We start from the raw sequence: 27,983 nt of genomic DNA on the forward strand, positions 1-27,983 counted from the left end.
TTCAAAAAACATACCAACGGGTCTCTTCTCAGCCATATGGTGACAAATAGCAATGATACACTATAATGCCTGCAGCCTTTCATGTAGGAAGATGATATAAACATATATATATAAAAGGTGGAACAATTCTATATTATTTGGTGACAGTGTTTCGTTATGCATATTTTCTATTTTATTTTTTTGATTAATACCAGACCTGTGTTACCACTGTGCTACACAGAGCCTGTGTAGCTCAGTGGATGTGGCGTTTGCACACCATGGCACGTGGCCGCACGAAGGAAGATTTGGTTTTGAGTCTAGTCGGCGACTAGAGGAAATTTTTCGAAGCCTTTTTTCGACCAGTTCCTGAGTTAGTCGATCTCTGGCATGGGCAAGCAGGTTTTTCCTCCTGGAAACTCGGGTTTTTCATCCTGTAAACTCAAGAAAATCGACCATAGAACCCACATTATTTCAGACATTAAATATATTGTGTTAGGGTTAGGGACCACAAAATGCGGCACATTTGAGCCATCTCTCTTCACTGTGTACCGCTTAATTAGTTATAGCCTTGGGCCATCTATCTCTGATTGGTACCAGTGGAGATTGAACTGCCCACTCAGTCTCCAAAAGTTAGATAGGGCTAAATGGCCTCGCCTACTCCCCGTATATGGGAATAAAAAGGCGTTAGCTGATTTTTTTTTTTTTTTTAACACCAGACCTTCATGGAGTCAATAGACTCATTATGGAAGACAAACACTGTTACACACAAAACTAATCAAACCATGCTTTTAACTCATTCAATGTACACTATCTACCAATGATTGTCCAGACACCCCCCCTCCATTATTTGAAATTATGGAACATTCCAGGTTTGTTAATAACATAAAAACTGGTGTACATTGTAGCAGTTGAATAATAGGTGGTATGGTAACACAGCATGAACAAAGCGACTTCGAGAGAGGTGTCATTGTGGGCTGTCACATTGGTGGCATGGATGCTCTAGTGCATCACTAGTGCAGGAAAACACCCAGCGCGGCTACGAAAATGACTGACAGGGACAGGAGGTGTTAAAACAGGTTGATTAAATGGGTGGTATGCAAAAGCCAGCCACAACTGGCACAGACACTTCCAGAGTACCAGTAACACAATGGTGAGCACTAATACTGTATGAAAAGAACTCCACTGACTGGGTTTCCATGGAAGAGCAGCGACACACACAAGCCAAACATCACAACAACGAACAAGGCAACTCATCTGGCCTAATGCACAAAGCATGTGAAATGACAACTGACCAGTGGAAAATGGTACTCTGGAGCGATGAATCAAGGTTCACTTGTTTCCGGTCTGATGGCAGTGGTGTGTGTGTGTGTGTGTGTGTGTGGAGGTAGTCTGGTGAATGCTTGTTACCACAGTGTGTTGTACCTACAGTAAAGTTTGGTGGTGGAGTAATGGTGTGAAGTGCATTCAGCTGATTTTGAGTGAGACCACTGGGCATTGTCCATGGTTCCATGAAAGCAGCTCAGTACCTTGATATTTTGGATAATCAGATGCTGCCTACACTGTTGAGTTTTTATGGAACAGACCCATGTTACTATCAAGACGGCAATGCCCCATGCCACAAAGCTGCAACTGTTATGGAATGATATGAAGAGATGGATGCTAAATGACTGCCCTGGCCTGTACAGAGTCCTGATCTCCACCCTCATCACACACCTGTGGGACAAATTGGAGCTGTGATTCCAGAGAAGCATGTCCTCGATCTGTCGCTGAATTCAGTGCTCCTTTGATGGAGGAATGGAGACAAATTCCACCTGATGTCTGCCACACATTGGTTGAAAGTCTCCCTCAAAGGGTGTACAAGGTGATCAAAGCCAAAGGTGGACATACCTGATATTAGGATTCACCTGCTGGTATCAATTGTAAATTGCTAAAGCAAATTGCTATTGGTAGATATACTATCTACCAATAATCTACAATTATTGATAGATAGTGTATTTCACCATGTCAGGCAACACATTCCACTCACCAACCACTCTCCATGCAAAGAACCTACTCCCTTCTGATACAGCTTCCAGGTGTGTCCCCCTCTGGCATTTGCAAATAAATATATGATTTCAATTTTAGGTGTGTAACCAGTCCTACCCCAGCCAATGGTTGTGATTTCTCTACCACACCTGCCCTTGTCCCCAATCACCTTTATCATTGCTTACTACATATATCGATTCAGTTCTCAACACTAATCCACTCATATCCCAATCTATTCCATTTCATTCCTATGGTAATAATTCCTATACATACATACATTCACTACAGCTCTAACATCCACTTTCCATATATATGATGTCTCTCTGTCCACCTGGGGCTCCCACCTTTCCTCTGTTCTCTCTATTTCTCACACTACTACTGTTTCCATTACCAAGCACCTCAGTCTCTTCTGTACTACTTGCCTTATCTTTCATTTTACCTCTTACTTCTGATCTCTTGCTTCCATCGAGCAACAGTTTCTCCAGTTCACTCACGCCAAAGCAATTCAAATGCAATCCCATCATGTCTGTATAATTTCATTCTTCCCTCAAATTACACTTCCTTCTTCTCACACAGATCTGCCTTTCATGATTCTGGCTCTCTGTTTCAACTCATCGTTGTCATATCTCAGCAACCCACCAACAACCTTTTCCACTATACCGTTATCTTTCACTCTTGATAACCTCCTGATGTCCATTTAAATCATTTGTTTCCACAATCACCACTAATTATCTTGCTTGCTTCGTCCTCATGTCCAAAGAATGAATTATCTTGCTCAATCTCTCTCCTGGATAGTAGACCTATGGATTCTTTCATTAACCAATCCTCTTACAATGGAGTCTCCATACACTGTTATATTCATTTTATTGTATGTATTTCTCAGATCTTGGTCTTCTTCTGGGTCTTTCTTTTCTGCCATCCTGGCATGAAATACTTGTTTTGGTAACCTTTCCTGTCCCATTCTGTTTAAGTGACTATACCATCGTTGATTAGTTCTGCTCACACATTTTTTGAATACAAACAATGTCAAGTTCTTTCCTAATACTGCACTTCATTTTTAATATGATGCTAACATTGGTACCATCTGTTCACTTCCTAAATCTGTCATATCTGCTGTCTAATATTTGATATCAACTGCTTCATTTCTAACTCAACTCTCAGATCCATATAAACTGAACATTTTCTTGTATACTGCTAGTTTAGTGTCTTGGTTAATGTATCTCTTATATAATCAATATAAAATTATGGAAGTGGCTCTTGCCATTTCAGGCTTGCATATTCTGATATCTATTTCCATATTTAATTTGCCATGTTTGCTAGAAATTATGCCTCAATACTTGAAATATTTTATAGATTCTTTATTAAGAATGCAGATGATATTTTGCATGTTATTATTATTATTATTAAGAGAGACATCCAGGGAATCAGGGACTCATTGAGGGAGGCCACATACTACCTGCACCAGCTGTCATACTTGTTCTTGAATTCATTCACTACTCTGTGAGAAAAAATCTAGCTATCACCCCCCCCCTTCTTGACAGCATTCATTTTCAACTTCCAAGGATGTCCTCTCGTCCTTTCCCCACCCTCTGTAAAATGAAAAAGTACATCTACTGAAATCCTGTATAACCCTTTTAGAAGTTTGTAAGTTTTAATCATATCATCCCTCTTTCTCCTATTTGTTAGTGTCTGCAGTCTACAATTGGTCTCAATAATCAGTATTCCACAATCCTGATATCATTTTTAACACTCCTTTGCACTCTCTCCACTGTATCAGAATCACAATGGAAACCACAAAACCAGACCTGCACATAATAGTCTTAGTATGGCTTATCAAGGCTTCGTAAAGAGGCAAAATGACATCCTTATCTTTGCATGTCAGAGTTTGTTTCAGCATTGCAATTATCTTTTGAGTTGTATTTGCAATCTTTGCTGCAACTTCCTATCTACTAATACTCCAAGATCCCTAACCTGATCAGTTTCTTCTAGCATAATCCCACCAATATAATATGACACAGGATATTTAATCATGCCAAAGTGCATGACTTTGCATTTACTGACACTGAACTGATATCCATTTGTCCATGCCCACAATTCTATCATATTCAAATCATTCTGTAATACTGCATATCAGCAATATTCCTGATTACCCTGCCTATCTTTGCATCATCTGCAAATAGCTGTATGTTGCCTGTTTAATGCTTCCCAATGTCATTAATGTAAAGATTGAATAACAATGGACCAAGGATGGAGATTATTGTCATACACCACTGGTTACCTTGAATATTGCAGATCCCCCCCCATATACAACTTTTTGATATCTGTCAGTCAACAATCCTTTTATCCATGACAACAGTTTATAATCCAATTCCATATTTTCTAATTTATGCAAGTCTTCCACTTTCCATGCTATATTCTATCAAAAGGCTTATCAAAATCCAAAAGTATCATGGTGTATCCATTTCCCCTTGTCTAAGTCAATGGTAACATTATCACAGAATGTGAGCAAGTTGCTAAAACATGATCTTTCCTTAGTATTCATGTTGTTCATTACAAAATAGGGATTCTATCTCAACCCATTTCTGAATGTGAGCCCTAACCACAAATCCTAAACCACCACCCGAGAGATGTTGATAGGTCAACAGTTGGATACATCAGTCTCTGCCTCACCCTTGTGCAATGGGATTACCATACATTCTTTCCACTCCTGTGGAATCTTCCCTGTTCTGAGACTCAAATTATATAGCCTGGTCAAAGGGATAGCTAGTTCAGACAGACATTCCTTTAGCATCCATGCTGATATCTAATAGTCCCTACTGCTGAAATCTTATTTTGTTTTTGCAACATTTCTAATACCTCCTTCATATACACGAGTCTGCATAAAGGAAAGAGCTACGATGAATATCTCCAATTTTGATATCAGGTATAATTCAAACAATAGGCAAAAACTAATACTAGTCTTTGGAAATTCATTCAAAATGTCCCACTTACCAAAACTTAGAAATGGCATTGCATGTGCCTACAAGATGAAAAAACTGAATTTGAATTCAATCAAACACACAAGTAAGGTTTTTCTAGGGATCTTCAACCAAGTCTTGTAAATGTTTGTGCAAAATAGATAGCTGCATCCCACTGTACCTTCCTTTACGTATTAGGTCCAAAGACTGCTGTTATGCAACTTGATTCTTACAAACCTAATTTTGGTAATGAGAGTACAGTTAATCTTGTCCCCATGTTCTACTGCATCTGTCAAAGCATATTCTCTGGAAAGTTTGTCTGTTTTATTATTATTATTAGTCTTCCAAAAATAAGCAACTATGTCTAAGATGGTTAAAATAGAACTCACACTGGAAGACTAAACAAAGATACTGCTGAGTGAGCAGTGAATCTTAGTTCTCATTATTCATGTGGTTGAATGAACTTAACAAAAAAAAAGAAAAAAGAAACAACACAAAAATCCAAGAACACATTATGTTTGGTCAACAAAAGACAGTAGAGTGGTCTGGGGAACTATTTTCTGGCACTTGATTTCATATAATGAAGGCTGAATAATTATAACCTGCTGAAACAATTTTGTTGACCAAGTATACTCATTCATGTTGATCACTTACCAGAGTATATGCTATCCAGTAATGAACCTTAGACTACAAACATGAGTCAAACATGAGTGACATCTTGATGGACTAGTCCCTGTCGTCACTAGATCTTACTCATACTGAGAATCTTTAGAATGTGATGAACAAGACAATGTGATGGAACAAGGACAAATCTCCTAGTGCAGGATATTTGTGGAGTATTTCCAGAACCTCATGAAATCAATGCCCTTGTATGCTAGGGTTGTTGTGAAGGCTCATAGTGGTCCAGCATACTATAGGTGGATATTAAACTGGCTATATTCAACGTGCGCGCACGTGTGTGTTCATTTAAATTCAAAGAGCTCTGCAAAGAGCTCATATAACTTAATCTTAATGAATAAAATTAAAATTATTTTTAATACTTCAGCATGCGATGTGAGAAATGTATATATATATATATATATATATATATATATATATATATAACTAGTCATGAACAAAATACAGTTATCTGTTCTTAATATGAAGGTATTCATTACTTTTATTGGACATTGCACACATCTTATTTTCCCTCACATTTAAACTTAATAACTTACCAGCAGTAACAAGCAGGCAGCAACCAGCATCAATAATCCTGTCTGCTAGAGATTCAGCAGAATAGCCTCCAAACTAGTGCAAGATCAAATAAAATTTTAAATTAAAAGAATATTTTTAAACTTTTTATGAAAAAATGTGATTTTATTTTTGTATAATATATATAAATACATATATACTACATATGTATTTTACCATATAATATAAACTTTTGCATAAATTATACTTTCTTAAACTGCTAACTTTGCCTAATAGCAACTTTGGCTACCAGATGGTGAAGATAGGACAACTGTTGAGAGGCATAAAGATAAGTTAAAATTTTATTTGTTTAAGTTAAGGGATATTACACCCCATATTGTTTCTTAGCTGAATAAGAATATGAGTTGCCTCAGCTTGCACTACCTTAAGGGTCAGTTACTGCTATCCAGGTATTTGCTTACGCTTGGAATCGCCGAACTTTATATAATTTCTATATTCGGCATGAAACTCTTTTCAGTTTCTTATTCGGCTAAGAAACAATATGGGGTGTAATATCCCTTAACTTAAACAAGTTATATGTCGCCGAATTGAAGCCTTTGGCTCTGCATATATTTAGTAATTAAAATTTTATATTTGTTGTGTGGCAATATTGATAGCATGTCAGTAGGTAGTGTTTGGTTGAGTTAAAAAATTATGTATTTATTTCTTTGTGTATAACTTTGATGGTGAACAAAATGGCAGTGAGACATAGATTAGCATGAGAGACAAATGCAAGTGATGTAGATTTTTCAAAAATGGTAAGATGCCATGAATGATTGGGGAGATATTGAAGATATTTATGTGGAGAGGATTAATAGGAGAAAAAGAGAGAGATAGAGTGTGTGGTTAAGAAAGAAGTGTAACATGCTTATGGATTATAACATACCTTTGAATGTGAGCAGTATTAGCCAGAAGGCAGAGTGGGAGATAATAATGAATGTAGCTATGGAAACAAACAGGGTTGACAGTACAGTAGCATGCATAAAACACAATGTAGCTTACGATAATGATAAAGGCATTTAGCATGCCTGGCAGTGAATGTGCACAGTAATGAGAGTGCAATTAGCATAAATGGCAGAGAGAAAGTAACTGAAGAGATGAAAGCAGAGTTGGTAAAGATGAGGCAAGAGATGAAACATATGAGGAATGAAATTAGGAGAATTATAGAATTTTATGGAAGTATGAGGAAGAAAGGGACAAAAGATGGCCATTTGCAACAGATATTGAATGATTTGAGAGTAGCTCTGAATGGAGATTCCATAATTAGAGGTGCAGTGAGTAGAAAAAAACTGCACAAGGTTTATTTTCCTGGAGGTAGAATGAGCAGGGCGACTGAAGCATTGGATATGAAGAGTAAGCAAGAAAAAGAGTTGGTAATGGCAGTAGAAATAATGACACCATCCTTACATTCTCCTTGATAACAAGGATGGATGTCAGATGATTAGTGAGGGCTATAAAAGATAACAGTGTGGTAGGAAAGGTAGTCAGCATGTTTTCCAGGTATGATAGTCATGAGTTGAGACAGTCAGGGAAGATTACAAATGGTATGCCAGCAGACCTGTATAATGAGAAAGAAGTTCATTTTATGAATATCTGGGATGAATTTGAGGGATAGATGGAGCTACATAAAAGAGATGGGCTACATTTAAAGAAATTTTGTGTGAGTCAGCTGGAGAAACTTGCTGCAAAAGAGAGAGAGAGTAATGACTGAAGTGAATGGAAGATGTGAAGAAGCAAGAGATGATGTGGCAGAGTAAGAGAGCTTGTGAATGGAGAGGTAAGCAACATGAGTGAAGAGAATGAAAAAGAGAGAAGGAACACGACAAATAGTGAAATGGGTGGGGGTGGGAGATAAGGATGGACAGTGAGACACTGTGTGAGATGTGTAGATGATGGTTACAGGAGTGAATGCGTGAGTGTACAAGAAAGGATTGAGACAGTCAGGGATTTTTTTTTTAATTTTAATGTGGCACCCACTCACAAAAGGATTATTTGTAAACTTGTAGTACATTTCTACCATGGGTTGGCTAAGGATGTAGCAAAGTGTAAGGTTTTAAAATTTGGGAAGCAAAGATAGGATGTAGAGCATAAGATTGGTGGGGATATCTCAGAGGAAGTAGAGAAGATGAAAGATCTGGGGACGATGGTGGACACTAACCTGAAAGTACACTTTGCTAAAACTATGAGAGCAGTACAGCAGATTACAGCAATGATGCAGAGAACCCTGCCATTCAGAAGTAAGGATGTTGTGATCAGCCTGCATGTCAATTACTGTGCACAGATTTGGTTGCCCAGTTTTCAAAAGGATACCAAGATGTTGGAAAGAGTTCAGAGACTACTGGCTAAGATGGTTTCTGGTCTTTGGAATGTTGTGTATAATGATAGAATGAGGGAATACAAATTGCAGAATCTAGTGGATAGCAGGAGTACTGGATTAATGTGGATCAGATTTTTGCATGGAGAGTGGTGGGTGATTGGAATGTACTATCTGAAAATATACTGAGTGCAGAAACAATGAATGCATTTAAGTCATAGTATGATGAGCTATGTGTGAGAACGGGACCTCTCGTGATCAGTCTTTTGACTCCATGGAAGTCTGATGATGATGATGATGATGATGATAACTTCAATATGTTGCTAGTAATGTGTTGTACTGTCTTGATTTGAACAATGACTTCTCTCAAACACAGATGCCATTAGATGGTAAAAACATTCTACTATAATAACTGATGTAGTAGACAGAATGGTTGAGGTAGAAGAAATACTTTGTTATCCATGATCTGAGTTGGAAACTGCAATATAGATGTTTCAGTAATTGTGAAATCAGCAACCATTTTCATTTGTCACATATACCGATTTCATTTGTCACACACACATATCTGAAAATATACTGAGTGCAGAGACAATTAATGCATTTAAGTCACAGTATGATGAGCTATGTGTGAGAATGGGACCTCCCATGATCAGTCTTTTGACTCCATGGAAGTCTGATGATGATGATGATAACTTCAATATGTTGCTAGTAATGTGTTGCACTGTCTTGATTTGAACAATGACTTCTCTCAAACACAGATGCCATTAGATGGTAAAAACGTTCTACTATAATAACTAATGTGGTAGACAGAATGGTTGAGGTAGAAGAAATATTTTGTTATCCATGATCTGAGTTGGAAACTGCAGTATAGTAATGTGTTGTACTGTCTTGATTTGAACAATGACTTCTCTCAAACACAGATGCCATTAGATGCCATTTGTCACATAATATAGTAGGGCGATTAGAAAATTCCACTGTAGGAGTCATTAGTGGCTATTGGAGCTGGTCTACTTTATAATGACTCTATGTTGGGCCATGTAATTAACACATTGAACATATTATTCTATGAATTTAGCATCACAGCATGATACATTCCTTTCTGCTTTCAGGAACAAGCTATTAAAACAAGTAATTAGAGTGCATTTAATTAAATCAAACGATGTATTGCAAGGTTGTTGTAACACAGTTGCAGAAAATATTTTATTTAATGAGTAGTAATGCTGTATAAATTTATATGACATAATATATAATATATTAAAATATAACAAAAAAATTGAAACAAATAAAAATACACCCCACCCACCCAAAATAATACTAAAACCTTTTCCATTAAAAAACACTTCCATATTAATTTCACAAAAATTGGAGGAATTGATACAAACATTAGTGACATACATCACCACTTACAGACATCAAAACCTGATCTCTTTTTCCTAACAGAAGTTGGCATCCTCCACGACACAGTCCACAACTATCTCAGCTGCATTTTACACGATGCATTTTGCAAAAAGGGCAGAATGTGTGCTTTTGTGAAATCCGATATTACCCCCCCCCCGTCAAAGGTTATACTTAGAATTCCTGCTTTTCAATCTGCTCTGACTCAAGATTTCCTTATCTCCCTTAACAGCCTTCATTTGCTGCCTTTATTGCTCTCCAAACTCCAACAATCCTGCTTCCCTTTTTGACTATCTTCTTCTTCTTCTTCTGCAGCTTGTCCCACTTAAGTAGGGGTGCTGTTTGTAGTGAGTCTCCTCCACATCTGCCTGTCCTGGGCTGTAACCACATCCAAGTTCTTCATCCTCAAGTCCTCCTCCACCATCTCTTCTTTGGCCACCTGTGCTTCCTCCTCCCCTGCACATCTATCTGCATGATCTTTCTTCCCACACACTCGTCCTCCCTCCTCATCACATGACAAAACCATCTCAACCTTGCCTCCTGTATCTTTGCTTGTAAGTTCGTAACTTTCACCATTCCTCTTACATAGTCATTTCTCAGACAATCATTTCTGGTCACACCACACATCCACCTAAGCATTCTCATCTCCGCTACCTCCATCCTGCTGATATTATTTTTCCTCAGAACCACAGTTTCCATAGCATACGTCATCGCTGGTCTCACTACTGTCCTGTAGATTTTGCCTATTAGATTGATCATCACCCTCTTATCGCATAGCACTGCAGCCATCTCTCTCTCTCCAGTTCCTCCATCCTGCTTGTATTCTGTATCCCACTTCCTTCTCAGCCTTTCCATCCTCTTTCACTGTTGAACCTAAGTATCTAAAGTCATTGACCTTCCATTTCCTTCCAGCTCCAGATCTGTCTCCTGGCTGCCATCCACTTTGCAACACATATACTCTGTCTTACTTCTGCTCAGTCTCATACCTCTCTCTCTTCCAGTACTTTCCTCCAACTTTCCAGTTTAGCTGCCACTTCTTCTCTTGATTTGATTCTGCACACAGCACAATGTCATTCATATACAACATAGTCCAAGGCACGTCTTCTCTCACTTCCTCTGTCACCACATCACAATATTAAACAGGAACAGACTTAATGCTGACCCTTGATGTAAGCCAACTGTCACTTGAAAACTTTCTGTCTCTCCCAGGCAGATCCAAACTCTTGTCCTCACATTTCTGTACATCTCCTTCACCAACCTGACATATTTCTCCGATATCTTCTTCACCTCCAGACTTCTTGCCTTGGGACTCTATTGTATGCTTTCTCCAGATCAATAAACACCAGATGTAGCTCCCATTGCTTCTCTTGAAACTTTTCCAGAGAAGCAACGGGAGCTACATCTGGTGTTTATTGATCGACTATCTATCACTAAAAATTGATTTTTTACAAGCTAATTATCCAAATTATGAGATTGTCTTCCTTGGGGAAAACTGGTTCTCATGCTCCACCAATAGAATTGTAGCATTTTGAACAACTTTCCTCTTGGCACCTTGTCATATGCATTTTCTAGATCTGCAAAACAGATCCTTGTTATATTTCCATGACTTCTTAACTGTTTATCGCAAAATGAAAATCTTGAGAGGGAAGCTGAATCATTTGCCATCAGTCATGACACAAATAACCAATCTACCATCCAGAATACCAGACAATCTTCATCATTTTACCAATGTTCATGATTCTTAACCAAATCTTCCTCCAAATATACCATGGATGTTTGCTCTCCCCCTTGGCAACTCTGACTACAATCTTATTTAAGTCTCCTTCTCTACAGTTCATCTTCTGCCCAGCCAATCTCAGCCTTGTACCCTATGGCACTATAATTGTGCCAACTGAAATGACTTCTGGAATGTTTATGCAGATTTTCCATAGTCAGATTACTGCTTTCACTCTCATGATCCAAACATCTGCACTGAACTAGTAACCAAAATAATCCTCACTGGAATGAGAGCCTTCATTCCCCACTCCAATGCAAATCCCCAACCTATCAAAGCCTTGGTTCTCAAATAAATGTGCCTCTGCTGTCCATGATAAAAATGCAGTTTGTGTTCAATGGCTTAAATTAAAAACTCCAGCTTCTCATTCAGCTTACACAACAGCTAGAAAAACGTGTACAAAAAAGTTATTCGTTTCATTCATAAGAATGAAATGCAATAAACTGGTAGTCAAGATTTCTGATCCCTTACTAAGGATGTTGGGTATAACTGCTACCCTTCCATGTTGTCACCTCTCTTGCATTCTGATGACACTATGGTAACCTCACCTAAGGAAAAGGCAGACCTCTTGGCATCAGTTTTTCCCTCCAAATTCTGCCTGGACAACCAAAGAAAATCACCTCCTGTACTTCCACAAACTGTCCACTGCATGCCTCCTCTGAACTTTTGAAATGGACATCAGAAAAACCATCATTAATCTTGATACTAATAAGACTCCTAGTCCAGAAGGTGTTTTTCTGGTTGTGCTCAAGACTTGTTCTCCAGAATTGACACCCATCCTGTAATGTGTATATAAACTTTCATTCTACGAACATTTATCCAACAGCATGGAAGCAAGCCTACATCCAGCCTGTACCCAAAAAGAGAAACAAAAGTCAGCCATCTAAGAAAGTACCTTAGTACTTTCAAAAGTAATGGAGAAGGTTATCAACAACCAGCTTCTTCATTACCTGGAGATTCATCAGTTAATTAGCAATGACCAATATAGATTCTGCCATTCTCATTCTACAGTCAACCTCCTAGCTAATCTCACCTTACTTTGGACTCAGGCTATGAAATGTTTTGGAGAAACTTATGTTATCACCCTCGATATTTCTAAGATATTTGATTGTGTGCAGTGAAGCCTCCTGAACAAATTTCCATGTTATGGCCTCCCTCCTACACTCTGTGATAGGACTGCCAGATTCTTCACTGGTCATTCATTTTGTGTCATGATGGATGGCTTCCTCTCATCAGATTTTCCCATCAATGCTGGAGTGCCTCAGGGTTCTATCCTCTCACCCACACTCTTCCTCCTTGACATCAATGACCTTTCTCTGACTTCAAATTGTACTCACAGCTTTGCTGGTGACAGTACTTTTCATTGTTCAATAAACTCTGCAGTATCCTAATGTTAGATGCCTCAAGATCTCCCATAACCAGTGATTTGAACACTTACCCCCTCAATATCTTGAAATGAGGTGAAGACAACTTAGTAAATTTCAATAACAAAAATCCTCACGCCTGACTTATTACTCACAAGTAAAATCCTACCTTATCCCCTCTCATTTTTGATAATGTTTCAGTTTTCTTTCAAGATCAACTTTCTCTAGTTGTCATAGGAAATATGTTTGCCTATCATATTGTGTTTATTCTGGCACAAACATATTACTTACATAGTTTCCTTAGTCTCTAAAAAAAGTTGGTGTTCTTTTTCATTCTAACTAAACATCACCACTCTTTCTCAACTCCTAACACTCTATAGTCTCAGATTCATCCAGCTTTGGAGTACTGTTCCCACATTTGGAGTGGAGCACCCAAGATCTCTCTAAGAATTCTTGATGATATTCAGAAGAAGGCAATCTGCTTAACAGACTCCCTTTGGTCACTTTATCATAGGTGCTCTGTTTCAGCACTATGCCTTTTCTATAGGTACTTTCATGGTGATTGCTCCATTGCTCCTCTGAATTGGCTGCTACCATTCCTCCACCTTCTTCTAACCATTCATTGCTATCATGACAACTACCATAGTATACACTCACTGTCTGACTTATTGTTGTTGTCTAACATTATTCAAAGTTTACATTCTAGATGACATGCAACATTTTAGTACACTATGCTGTGATGTATTTTTCTTTCACTTAAAAATGCAAAGTTCTGAGAGACTTGAGTGTTACTATTTCTGGTTTTACCAACAGAAGGAGTAGTATGATGGCAACAAGCAAGTACCAGTAGACAGGTATGAGTAGCATGACTGAGAGTAAGGAAAACATAGAGAAAGTATCTGTGAATTTATTGACAGATACTATAAGAGAGGATGAAAACATAGCAGTTGCAATGGATAGCTATCACTAGAGATGAATATCAGGTGTGAGAGGATGCTTGGAGAAAGAAAGGTGTGATGAAGAAGGAAGTGGAATGCATGAACACTGAGTTGAAAAGGGGTAAACAGAGATAGAAGGCTTGAGTGCTTAGCAGATTATTATTATTATTATTATTACGTGACACCTCCAGGGAGTCCAAAGACTCATCGAGGGAGGGCATATGCTCTAGAACTCTCCGTCTCCACTCAATCCACCAACTATATGACAAACTGCAACTATCATCATCATCATCTACACCAAGTCATCTACTGCCCACCACCACTAGTGTTTTCACAGACAATCACAAACATCTATACCCATGGTGGGATTCAAACTCGCAGCCTTTCGGCTGCAGAGCAGATATGCTAACCACTCGGCCTACCAGGCTGGCAGATGCTGCTTGAAAATAAGAGTGGAGGCAGGGGGGGGGGGGGAAGTTGGGAGAATGAGAGAGAAAGTGAGAAGTCAAAATGAGAAGAAGATTAAGAGACAGCATGGATGTGGTGTGATTTGGAAATATTGGAGAAGGTCCACACGAATGACTAGGACAATATCAGGACTTTGGAATGTTGGTTATGGAGAGAGGTTGAAGAAATGTGAATTGCAAAATTTGGTGGACAGGAAGAAAAGAGGTGATATGATAGTTAATTTAAGTTAGTAGTGAGAGGATTTTATTGGATTAATCCAGATGAGATTATAAAAAGAGTAGGAGGTGAGAGGAAAAATAACCAGAGGCCATCCCGGGAAGTTATGTAAGGGTGTAGTGAAGAGGAGTATGAGGAGTAGATTTTTTACATGGAGAATTCAATGAATAGAATGCATTACCAGAATGTGTTGTTAATGCAAGAAGTGTTAAGGATTTTAAGATTTGATATGATAAATACATTGTCAGTTGAATGAACCTCCATGATGAGTCTGCCAACTCCATGAAGGTTGCAATAATAATAATTAACAAAATGAGTATTTTGATGACAGGATTGCAGGGAAAAGGCTGGAAGACTAACATCTAGGTAGATTCATGTAATCAATAATGCCTTAGAAGACTCACATATAAGATCTGACAATAGAGATCTGACAAATAACAAATAAATTAGGAAGAAAAATTGTGATAGGAAGTTAGTAATAATGTAAACTTAATTATATAATACTATCAGCATCCTGCACTCACCTCAATGGTACATATCAGGAACTGATAATGAAAACAGTATATTTATCTGCTGATGACAGTCCTTTCAAAGCAAGAAAAAGAGCTACTTGACCGATTCTTATCTCATCATTCGAACTTCTAGTACTCACCAACTGGTTTCGGGAATATTCACACTGAAATATAATTTTTCCGGTGGAAGTGTCAACATACAGGAAGTATGGTAGGAAATCCATGGGTTCATGATCATCCTCCTCCTCCTTCTTTAAGTGGACTGTATTTCTCTATGTACCCCAAAATTACATTATGAATACAAACAGTTAATATAAAAAATACCAATTAAAAAATGGGCTTCCCCTCCTGATAATCAGAACCCATGGATCCTATCTTAGATAACTCCAACACATTATGTTGCCTTTTCCACTAGTATAATGCAACAAGAACTGTGATTAATCAAATCCATTATACACCCCCCACACACACACCCACAAGTCCTATAGCCGGCAAAGGTTGGTCGATTGGTAGAGCCTCTGCTACTAATGGCTCAGTTAAGTAAGTTTGAGCGCGGTTAGTAGTTGGAAGGGGACCAATCGTTCGATGCTGTTGGCACACTCTCCCTCAATGAGTCTTTGGACTCCCTGGAGGTTAATAATAATAATAATACTTGTTGGTGTGTGGGGGGGGGGATGTATAATGTATACAGTTTTGACTTTCTTGGTAGCAATGTGCATAGTGGAAAGCACACCTCATTATCTTGAATACATATACTCAGTTGGGTGATTATTATACAAAGGTCCTTTTTTTTAACTTTTTTTTAACCCTTTGACCATTACAAACATGTTGTGTGTGTTTGTTGGTGACATTTCTTTAGCATTACTAATGCTCTGAGCACATTTCCATAATATTTTTCGTTTTGCAATCGTTACAACCATGCTAGGTACATTTATGATTTAGCTTTCTTGCTTATGCATAGAGGGTGATTGTTCACTGTGAGAAAAGAAATTTGTGTACTTTGCTAGAAACAAAAGTAAGAAGGACACACGAGTGGTGTAAAAAAATGGCTTCGACATCAGGTTTGCAGAAGCGCAAAACATATGCTGCATTATTTGCAAGAGATTCTGATAGTGAGTCAGATGAAGAATATATTAAAAAATTCTTTTTAGATGTCTCATTGGAAAATTCTGATAGTGATGAAGACAGCTGTGATTTGTCCCAAGCTAGGAGATGATGTCGTATACTGGCTGGCTCAGTATTGAAAATTTATTATTATTATTATTATTTGACACCTCCAGGGAGTCCAAAGATTCATCGAGGGAGAGTGTGCCAACAGCATCGAACGATTGGATCCCTTCCAACTACCAACCGCGCTCATACTTACTTAACTGAGCCATTAGTAGCAGAGGCTCTACCAATCTACCAACCTTTACCAGCATGCTCAGCATGTTTACGTTGTCTTTGCATTTCTTTTATGGGAACACCTGGTATTTCTTAAGATATTCCGGTAAGTAACTGCTCATTGGAACTATTTGAATTATATTTTGATGAAGATATAATGAACATTTTAGTTGAGGAAACGAATAAGAAAGCAATGCAGTTCATTGTGGCTACAAACCTCAAAAGTTTTTCTCGTTGTTTTCATTGCAAAGACACAGACAGCAGTGAACTGAGGGTGTTTTTAGCATGATTACTGCTTCAAGGCATATTTCAGAAATTAGAAATAAAATGGTATTGGTCTAAAAAAAGGTTGATTGAGACACCATTTTTTCAGGCATGATGTCTGAATGTAAGTATTCCTTGATAATGAAAGTTTTACACTTTGGCAACAAGGATTCTGATTATCCCAATCCAAAACTTAAAAATTTTTTTTTTTTGGACTCTCTCAAAAAGAAGTTCCAGGAAGTTTATACAACAGGATAAGATATTTGTTAGAAACAGTACATAACTGCTGAAGTTTGATTTTGGTTTGAAATGTTTTGAACTTTGTGAATCATCTAGTGGCTACATATAGGAACTAATAATTTATACAGGTAAATGTTGATTAATTTCAACAGTATAGATGAGAACACAGACTGATAAGAAAAGAACTATTTATTAACTTATTGCTGATATTTCGCTGGTATTCTATCCAGCATCTTCAGAGCACAAAAACAGTTTGTCACAGTATTATATTTTTATGATTTTATTTATTTATCTTATTCTGCTGAAGTTTGATTTTGGTTTGAAATGTTTTGAACTTTGTGAATCATCTCGGTCCGCGTGGTTAGCCTAGTGGCTATGCGCTTCACAACCATATGCCTGGGGAAGGAGTGTCCTAGGTTCGATTCCCGTCGGTGACGTGAGGAGCTGAAGGATCTTCCTCAGCCATAGCCAAGTTAGCCAGTCTTGGGCGTGGACAGCAGGGTTTTTCCCCCAGTTTATTCTGGGGGTTTTCATCCCGCAAAGCAGGCAAACTGGCCTTGAGAACTCAACACTGCAGGCCATAGGATACACCGGGGCATAAGGCTGACCACCTTATCCTGTAAACAGAGCGAGGTCCGATGATCAATGGACCCTCGACACCGCAAGGTAAAAGAGGGTATAAGGAAGATGAGATGAGATCTTATTCTCTTTCTCATGTCTGCCTTACTTCTACTCGTTTAAATCTTTCTGTTAAGTTCTCTTTACCTTTTTCTGTTATAAGCCGATTAATTTAGTCCCCACTTGTAATCCTTTATACTACCTACAAGTGTTAGCACTGTTAGTAAAAGACCTCTAGAATAGGCAATACACAGATACAGTGTTAACTATTTCCCCGAGCGATTCAGAGAAAATTTATTTGTTTTTTTCGACTGCGCCACCCTGAATTAAAGTTATGGCGCAGGAAGAATAGTTATAACACTTATAGAATAGATCACTTTCAAAAATAATACCTTAAATAGTCAGTCGTGGCAATTTCTCTAATTTAAGCACACAGGTTCGGTTATTTTTGTGAGACAGTGCATTGGTCAAAAATCAGGCGATAGTTTTTAAACAAACAAAACATGTTTATTTAAGGTTACGACTTTAAACTTAAAGTCGTAACCTTACAATATAGACCTGCAGTTCACAATGCTAGAATAACTTGCTTTACAAACTCTAGGATTACTGGCTGTTACAATCAATATCATTCACTAACATTCTTCTCAATAATTATACTAGTTAATTTTCAGCCTTAATTACTTCTTATAGCAACTTAAATAACTATTCTTAACAAAGCTAAATTCAATGGACACACAATTCTTGTTCACAATCTCAGCATTAACATATTAAAACATACTCACAAATTCATAGAAACAAATACAGTCCTACCAGTCTGGATGAATTTTGGCGGTTCTGCTGACTGCTTTCTTGGTGTAGTCCTCATCCGGGATCTGTAGCATAGCTCACCGTCGGTTATTGGATCTACTGTCGACGCCGCATATCTGGTCACATGCGGCATGTTCTGCTATTGGAAATACATCTCAATAGAATGTATTGAGATGTATTTCCGCAGGACGAACAAACTCCTCGAACAACCTCAACTTCAACTTCCAAACAACCAGCCTCCTTTTATATGATTCAGAAGCTCCTTGTTTTTAGTGTCAGAGACCCCCCGAACCTTTCGTAAATAATTTACGTCACTGTTGTTTTGACCTTCAGAGTTGGCGGCAACAATCTACATCTGAACAACCTTCAATACTTTTGTTTATTTTCAAGTCGCCAACTTGAAACAAGTCTAATCTCCTTAACTTAAAGAAATACTTTTAACATTTCGTTACATCAAACCAATAAAATTCACAATTTTAACCTTTACAATATTTTTATAATTTGTGAGCAATTTCTATATCATTCGTTTTGTTAGTTAGCTTTACAAGTTTACAATCAGCACTTCTTTAAAATATGGTAAGTTACAATTCTTTCTTTCCTCATGGTTTGTGATCTCAGTAAAATCGATGCCGAAAAATCATTATATAAAATTTCAATGCATCTAATTTTACAACAGTATGCGAGACAACCACAATCTGGTATAACAATGGGACTAGTTTGAACAATTGTAATTTGCAACACAATGACTAAAGTCCTAATTAGGTGCCATCTATTTGGGGGGGGGGGGGGGGAAACAGAGAGAAAGCAGGTATCAATTTGGTCTTAAGATATTGCGTGGAGGGTGGTTGAACCGTGGAATGCATTGCCTGATGGAGTGGTGAGAGTGAGAATGGTCAATGAGTTTAAGGAGTGGTATGATAGACTTTGTGTTTCTTAGGGGGGGACCTCCCCTCGATGAGTCTTGACAGACTTTATGTTCTTAGGAAGGACCTCCCACGATGAGTCTTTTGACTCCATGGAGGACTGAATAATAATAATAATAATAATAATAATAATAACTGTCTCCCAAATCTTTGGCAAATTTATACAGCCATACTTGTTGAGGTTTGGAGTATGTTTCAAGGCTTCTGTTGATTCCAGGAACAACCACTCTGACTTGTAAAAGCTTCTGTGAAAAGTTTCCTTGAAACATACTCCAATACTCCAAACCTCAACAAGTATGGCTGTATAAATTTGCCAAAGATTTAGGAGACAGTCATCTTAAGACCAAATTAATACCTGCTTTCTCTCTGAGTTTCTTTTTTTTTTAAAACATAGATGGCGCCTAATTAGGACTTTAGTCTTTGTGTTGCATGTTGCAATTGTTCAAACTAGTCCCATTGTTATACCAGATTATGGTTGTCTCGTGTACTGTGACAAACTGTTTTTATGCTCTGAAGATGCTAGATAGAATATCAGCAAAATATCAGCAATAAGTTAATAAATAGTTATTTTTGTATTAATCTGTGTTCTCATCTATACCATTAAAATTAATCAACATGTACGACGAACACATAAGCCTTCCCACACATCATACAGGTAAAGGAACTCAGATATCCAGTTTACTGCCTAATGTTTCTTTTGGTATACAAGATGTTGTTACCTTAGCATCTTCTCTGCTGAATAAGGGGTACTGCATTACCTTAGATAATTATTTCAAAAGTCCCAGCTCACAGACTACTCAATTACCATGAAAACTGATATTTATGGGACTGCTAAAACGACCCGAAAAGAAATACCTGAAGAACTCAAATTGAAGAAGTTAAAGAAAGGAGAAATTTGTGTCTTTCAGTATGGGAAGATCATTGCCTTGAATGAAATGGAAAAAACAAGAATGATGTCACTATGCTGAGCACCATCAATGAGAATGAAATGGAGGAAAGGCACTGTGAAAAAACCAGCTGTGGTATTACAGTACAACAACACCATGGGAAGTGTTGATCATTTAGACCAAATGCTTTCATATTATCCTGCTGCCTGGAACAAACAGAGATATTAAGAAAAAATATTCAGACACCTTTTACATATCTCTGTGTACAATGCTTTTGTACTACACAGAAAGTTAGGTGGTAAACTTGATCACATAGCTTTTAGGCTGGGTCTCATTGACAAAATCATCGAAACCTATCACACCCTAAGGGCTAAGAAAAGAAGAAGACCAACTAAAGGAGGGAACCCACTCAGACTGACAGGAAGGCACTTTCCAGAATGTATATCCCTTACTGCAAAACAAGCAAAGCCAAGAAGAAAATGTGCCATTTGTTGAACAAGATCAGTTTTTGAAAAGAAGGTTTGCAAAGAAACAAATATGTAGTGCCAAGATTGCCAGGTAGGGTTGTGTGCTTCACTGCACTTCAAAATCTACCATGCAATTAGAAAATTCTGAAGAAATATCATTGAATATAGGTTATTATAGTTATTATTGTATGTATAAAAATCATTTATTAGTTGTCCACACGGTTAGCCTAGTGGCTTTGCGCTTTGCAACCATATGCCTGGGGAAGGAGTGTCCTAGGTTCGATTTCCATCGACGACACAAGGAACTTTAGGAACTTCCTCAGCCATAGCCAAGTTAGCCGGTCTTGGGCGTGGACAGTAGGGTTTTTTCCCACCAGTTTATCTGGTGTTTTTCATCCCGCAAGCAGGCAAACTGGTCTGAGGACACACAACGGATTACAGTCAGGAATACTGACCCAGCCATAGGTCTGATTCATCAGCCTATGCTGGTTCCGGAGCCTGGATAAAATTGGGGGGTGAGGGGAGCCTGAGATGGTGCCGTACCTCTCTGTAAAAGGGACTCACGGCCATGTATCATCATACGATTATTATTATTATTATTTATTAGTTAGTATTCCCTTTAGTAAATCACTGACAGTTTTTGTATAAAAATTGTAAATTAATAAATTAATACCTTGTTAATCAAGTAGTATTGAAATTCGAAAAAAAAAAAAAAAAAAAACTTCGGGGTAAAGAACCTGAAATTGGGACCTAACGGTCAAAGGGTTAAGTAGCTATAATATCTCTTTGAACCATGTAAACAGAAATTCCAGATTTCAAACATTCTAGTCCCTATTCAGATGTCCTATCTAGGCAACCTCCTGCTAAAGGTCCTTTAAACTACCCCCGAACATCTTATATCCAGTCTACCCACAGCATGTTCATTATACTCCCTCACGATTTCACTGCATATTAAGCTGACTTCAACGTATATCATGTAAATTTATCTACTTACAGAATGAAAAATGCCTTGTTGTATGAGACTGGCTAATGAACTTTGGTTGAGAAATGGTCTTCATGTCAGGAACAAGAATCCAACCCAGGTCTTCTGCCTAAAAGGTGCTTGTCACATCATCCATCTAACTGCACAATGATGCACTTACTCATAAGTGCATCATTGTGAAAAATACAAATACTGAAAAATACAGTTAGATGGTTGTAATTTGGCTAACAGATGGCACCATAGATTATGGATTGCTGATTCTCTCAGACATTAATGGCTTTCATGACTTTTTTTTTTTTGACAGATTTTTATAAAACTGTATTCAAAGAAAAGAGACAACAGAAATGTTATATATATTCCCTTCCCAATTGTGCAATATAAGCAAACAATACATTTTTAGATTTTTATAATATTGATACATTTCAAAAACAGAAAACAACCCAGATCTGTAGCATTTCAGACACAGTTTCTTTATTTGGTCTTCTGAAAGCCATCCAGTGGTATAACTACCATGCCACAAAATGTATATCATCATACAAAAACTTAAAAGGTTTCTATCAAAAATTCTCAAAGGGCCCAATAAAAACTCATTGGGGGGGGGGGAATCATATTAGCATCGCTGCAGTCATTCTTCTCCTACTCAAGCCACAAATCTGATCTTCATTCTTATCATATTAACACAACTGATCATGAAATACTGTTAAATGCTTTAAGAAATTCAGAAATATCATGGCATATGCACTGTCCTTGTCTGATGAGGTTACATACCATATAATACCATGACAATGCATTGTATGCATTGTCCTTGTCTGATGAAGTTACATACCATGTTATTATATGATGTAATGGAATTAGTAAAACTCACACAACCCACTACTAAACTCATATATAATGTAATATAATTATGCTAATCCTAACCAACATTTTATAATTTCACAATGCCTCCAAATAGTCTTTTCTAATAGGGATTTTGTAAAACTTAAATTTTGAATTCATCCTAAATTTTAAATGTCATTTCAGTGTTATCTGCAAACTACTCACCACAATGGAATGAATGACACCCAAACGAGCACAAGCCAGCGTAGAAATGACTAATTCAATAATCATAGGGAGATAGATAGCAACTCGATCTCCTTTCTTAACTCCTGAAAATAAAACAGACATACCATGTAGGCAAGAATACAATGTCATCCTTATGATAATATACTACTATCAGCATTATTATTAATCCTTAAACAGACTGTTGATTCTGTACAGAAGAGGGCAATCTGACTAATTAATGATCCCTCTCTAACATACCCACTTCAATCCCACTCTCATAGATGTTTGGTTTCTGCCTTGTGCCTCTTCTACAGATACTTTCATGGACAGTGTTCTGCTGAATTGGCTACTATTATTCCTTCACTCTCCTCCAAAATCATTAAAACAAGAACCACTGCTAACCAACACCCTTTTACAATCCATCTTGAAACTCATCAAACCGACTTCACTGTCTCCTCTTTCATTTCATCTACTTTTGTCCTTTGTAACAAAAGTAGATGAACCTTTGGTAGTAATGTAATCTATGTATTTTAGTGCAAGCTCTATCATATACAGCTCAGCTGGAAAGTTGTTACACTTTAGTGAGATTTGTGTCTAGAAAAATAGATGATCCTACTAGGTCCTCTGATTTTGAACCATTTATGTAGAATAGAATGGAAATTTTAGCCTACTGAAAGTAAAGCTACGTGCTGGAATATATAAGTGTCATGGTGGAAGTGTGTTTGGTGGTGTCTGGGCTATATCATCAACCACAATCTCTAGAGCTTGTAGTACAGTTTTAATCCACAAACCAAAGGGTTTTATGGCAGTATGTCAAGCTGTCCATAGTCTCCTATCATGGATAAACAACAGCAAAAATGTGTGAGCTATTTCTACTAACAGACACAGAGAAAGACCAACAAAAAAGTTTTGGTAATACATAAGCAAACTTCTTTTTGTAAATGAGGCTAATGAACCAGCTGACATTTGGCACAAAAACAGAGCAATTTGGCTCACTTTCATCTAATAGACTATATCTCCATTAGTTTTTGTTATATGAATATTTCTGTATATACAGGGTGTTCGGGATAAATTTGACAGTTTCGTAAGGAAAAAGAAAATCTTCTTTGTATCTATTAAATTTAATGAATTGACAAAAAAACATTACAGGCAGAGTTAATTACAATACTATCAACAAGATTTACTCAAAATAACCACCATTAGCATCGATCACAGCTTCAATTCTGCTTCGGAACCTCGAACAAGCTGATGCTACAGTCTCCCTGGGAAGGGCCGCAAAAACTGTTTTAATTTTATCCATTAACTGGGCTTTTGTATTACTGGAAGTGCGATTGGTGTCTTTTTCAACTGCGCCCCATACAAAATAATCCATGGGGTTAAGGTCTGGGGAGTTTGGAGGCCAAACATTTGGACTGGTGAAGTCGTAGAAATTTTCAGACAACCATTTTTGACTTTTCCCAGAGGTGTGGCAAGGGGCCGAATCCTGCTGCCATACATACGGCCTACCATTGGCTACCCTTGTTATCCAGGGCTTGACTACAGTTAGCAACTCCACGAACAAAGCCCGAATTCCAATGCCAGGGTTCTTCAACACCTGTTCCTGCAGATTTGCGAGGAATTCTGCTGTACGAACGCAATCAGATCGTCTGCTAGGGATCTTTCTTCTTGCTACATCCTCGTAGTCACCATTGCAAGTCTCTAGTTCATGCCTGATTGTTTTTACTGTATTCAGGGAGCATTGGGCAGCAGTCGTAATATCCTTATTTTGATGGCGGGCACGAATCATCATGATACAAGTTATTCTCTTCCATGATTCAGGTGGGTTCCAGCTATCCATCCTTTCTGACATCTTGTATATGAATGAAGAAGGGTCCAAACTTTTAAATGAAGAGAAGTGTGTGTTAATACATGTAACTTACGGAAAAATATAATTAAATGGATGTCAGTTCAATGTGGAAAAGTGTAAAGTCTTGCATTTTGGGATTAAAAGATTACCAGCTGTGTACTACATCGATGGAAAGGTACTCCAAGAGATTGATGAGGCTAGGGACTTAGGGGTATTGGTAGATAAGGAGATGAAGTTCAGAGGACACATTGCTAAGGTGTCCAAGATTGCACATAGGATTACTTGGTTATTATTCCCCTTTATAAAGCATTGATACTTCCACATTTGGATTACTGTGCTCAGGTCTGGTCACCTGGATTCCTTGGAGATGAGGAGGCTGTGGAGAGGGTTCAGAGAAGAGTGACCAAGTTGGTGAGTGATATAAAAAATGCTCCCTACATTGATAGATTGAGAGCTTGTGGATTGCAGAGATTGGTTGATAGGCGAAGAAGAGGGGATATGATAGAAACATTCAAATTACTAAAAGGTTTTTATAGGATTGATGCAGGGGAAATGTTTCAGCTGTGTGATAGTGATGGAAGAACAAGAGGTCATCTCTGGAAATTAAAGAAGAGTGTGGTTAACAAAGGTGTCAGAACAAGGTTTTTTGCCTGGAGGGTGGTGAATGAGTGGAATTCATTGCCTGACTTTGTTGTGAGCTCTTCATCTGTAAATGAATTCAAGAAGAGATATGACAGATATTGTTTTGCTAGTTTGGGTCTCCCGCGATGAGTCTACTGACTCCATGGAGATACCCGTAATAATAATAATAATAATAATAATAATTATAAATATGTCAAATTTATCCCGAACACCCTGTATATTTCCCTGATAACAGAGACTGCTGTAGATCGAAGTAACAAAGATGGTTCAATTACTTTGATGTACAGACTAGGAATAGGTAAAGTGTGGAATGCTCCAATTGTAATTCTGATGGCTTGAAGGTGAATAGGGATCTAGTCATCACAGTGTATGCTCCCTGACAAAAAGCATAGACTTGGGATCCATAGTCAAGTTTTGATCTTATCAATGCCCTGTGCAAGTGAAGCAAAGAACATCTGTCTGCACCCCAGCAAGCAAAAGATAGGGTGTGTAGAATGTTCACTGCTTTACGGCACCTGTCTCGTTACTTATGAACGTGAGAGAGGAAACTGACTTTGCTGTCAAATATCAGTATCAAGAACTTGGCAACTAGGATTAGTGATTGTCCTAGTTGGAGTTCTGAGTCAGGATGAAGATCACTGCAGCAAACATGTGCGCACACGCGCACACACACAGTCTTCTGCTATGAAAATCTGAATTCATTTACAAGCACCCATTTTGAGAGATGATTTATGGCTTGATGCAGCTGTCGTTCTATGTCCTTATATGAATGACAGAAGATGGTGAGGTCATCTACATATAGAGCATTCTTACTGTTGGAAGAAAATGTTCTGTTATCAATTTGATCTTGATTGCATAAAAGCGTGATGCTAAAAACTGAACCTTGTGGGATTCCTTTCTCTTAGTTATATGGTAGGGAGCAAACAGTTTCTCAATCAGACTTGGAAATTTTGGTTAGATAAAAGAAGTTCTTAATAAAAAGAGGAAGATTTCCTCTAAGACCAAAATAATGTAGCTATTCCAATTAAAGTTGACAAGAAATTATATTATTGGTTTACTCCTTTATCCAAGTGAAAGCAAAGTTTGTGCTTGAAGTAACTTCACGACTGGATTACTTGTATATAGAGGCTAATGACTTTACATCACTTCCCTTAGTATCTTTAACATCATCTTTAATTTATATTATAACCAAGTGGAAAAACTTTCAAAAATGTAGATCTTTCAGTATTCAAAATCTCCAAGCAGTGTCATGTACTTTTTCCATCATGTTTTAAGAAGGCACGTCTAAGGGATACCTCCTGTCAGACTAGATGTAAAATGATATTTTTGGAAGCCAGATTGTGTTCTCGAAAAAAGGTTGCTTCTCTCTCTAGAAACCATAAAATACAAGAGTTAACCATTTTTTTTCCAGAATCTTACACAAGCAGATGGTCAGAGCAACTGGACAATAGTTATTTGGAAATTCTGGATCCTTCCCTGGCTAAGGAAAAGCAATTATAAATGACTTTTGCTAGGTATCCAGAAATATGCCACCAAAGAAAATTCTGTTGTAAACGTGCAACAGTTGATCTATGGACAATGTCGAGAGATGTTTTACCATTCGAAGAAAACTGGATTTGCTGTTTTCTGCATTGCAATTTTTGGAAGGAAAATGGGGCAAAGAGGGTGGAGGGGAGGCAAGAAGATATTGCTGATGTTTTAGCAAAAATCTCCTCTGAGTGTCTTGGCAATTGCTGTTGGATCAGCAACTGTGCAATTTTTGTGTTCAAGGATAGAACACAAAAATTGCACAGTTCAAGGATAGAGCAAGTGAGCGATGTATCTGCTGTTTATTTTCCAGATTTTGTACCAAACTTCTTTAGTGTTTGGTTGTTCTTGTTATATTGGATCCAGGATTCCTTTTGACTCTGACACTGAATGTGTCTTGCTCATGCTCAGGCATGTTTGAAAACAATGATTGTTGTTGTTGTTGTTGTGGGATATCTTTGAAAAATAAGTTTTAATATTAAAATAATAAATTAAATTTTAATATTAAAATAATGAATTTCAAGTTTTAATATTAAAATAATAAATTAAGTTTTAAATGAGTTTTATTCCAAAGTTTTCTTCATAGCTTCTTTGGCTGCTACTGTGCATCAAGGAAAAGTGGAAACCAACTAGATGTTTTAGGCAGCATGTGTAATACATTCTGTCATTAATGACAGAATGTATTACACATGCTGCCTAAAACATCTATTGTGCAGTGAATCATCTAAAAAATGTTCAGATGATTCACTGCATTGATGGAAGAGCTGACCATTGCAGAATCAAATTCTGCTAAGATGAGAAGATGAGCCAGTCAGTCTGCTCAATATCCATGATGGAATGCATGGTTGCCTATGCAGGAAAATGGATATTATGGGAAAGTGATCACTCCCAAACAAGTTCTAGTTAGTTTCCCACTTGAAAGTGGGAAAAGGGAGGATGAGTAGATAGTTAAATCTATGCAGTGAATGTTAGGGTAGGCATATGGAAGGAGGTGCTGCTTCCTGTGTTTATAAGGCAAATATTGTTGTCGTAATATGATTTTTAAATAACAGCTTTACATGTGCAAAAGAAAACTAAATATAATTTATTACTCATATATAGTTCATATGAGTGAACCTTCACTCAATATGTCATGAGTTTCTTTCTGGTAGAAAGCAGAAGAACTGGTAATAACATTTAAATTC

At 37.6% G+C, this 27,983-nt stretch overlaps 1 protein-coding gene across 1 annotated transcript in view; it reads right to left on the bottom strand.

Annotated features, from left to right (window-relative positions):
• LOC150107505 (acetyl-coenzyme A synthetase, cytoplasmic-like) overlaps positions 1-27,983 on the bottom strand; it is a 319,474-nt gene that overhangs the window by 211,656 nt on the left and 79,835 nt on the right. Inside the window, exons 3-4 of the mRNA XM_090391354.1 lie at positions 22,785-22,888; positions 6,176-6,248 (exon numbers count right to left, since the gene is read on the bottom strand). Coding sequence (XP_090247480.1) covers positions 6,176-6,248; positions 22,785-22,888 — 177 coding nt within the window. The remainder of the gene's footprint in view (positions 1-6,175; positions 6,249-22,784; positions 22,889-27,983) is intronic.

Source organism: Typopeltis vanoorti, chromosome 4 (genome assembly GCF_054136105.1).
Source record: "Typopeltis vanoorti isolate ZY-2024b chromosome 4, IOZ_Tvanoo_1.0, whole genome shotgun sequence".
Classification (NCBI taxonomy): domain Eukaryota; kingdom Metazoa; phylum Arthropoda; class Arachnida; order Uropygi; family Thelyphonidae; genus Typopeltis; species Typopeltis vanoorti.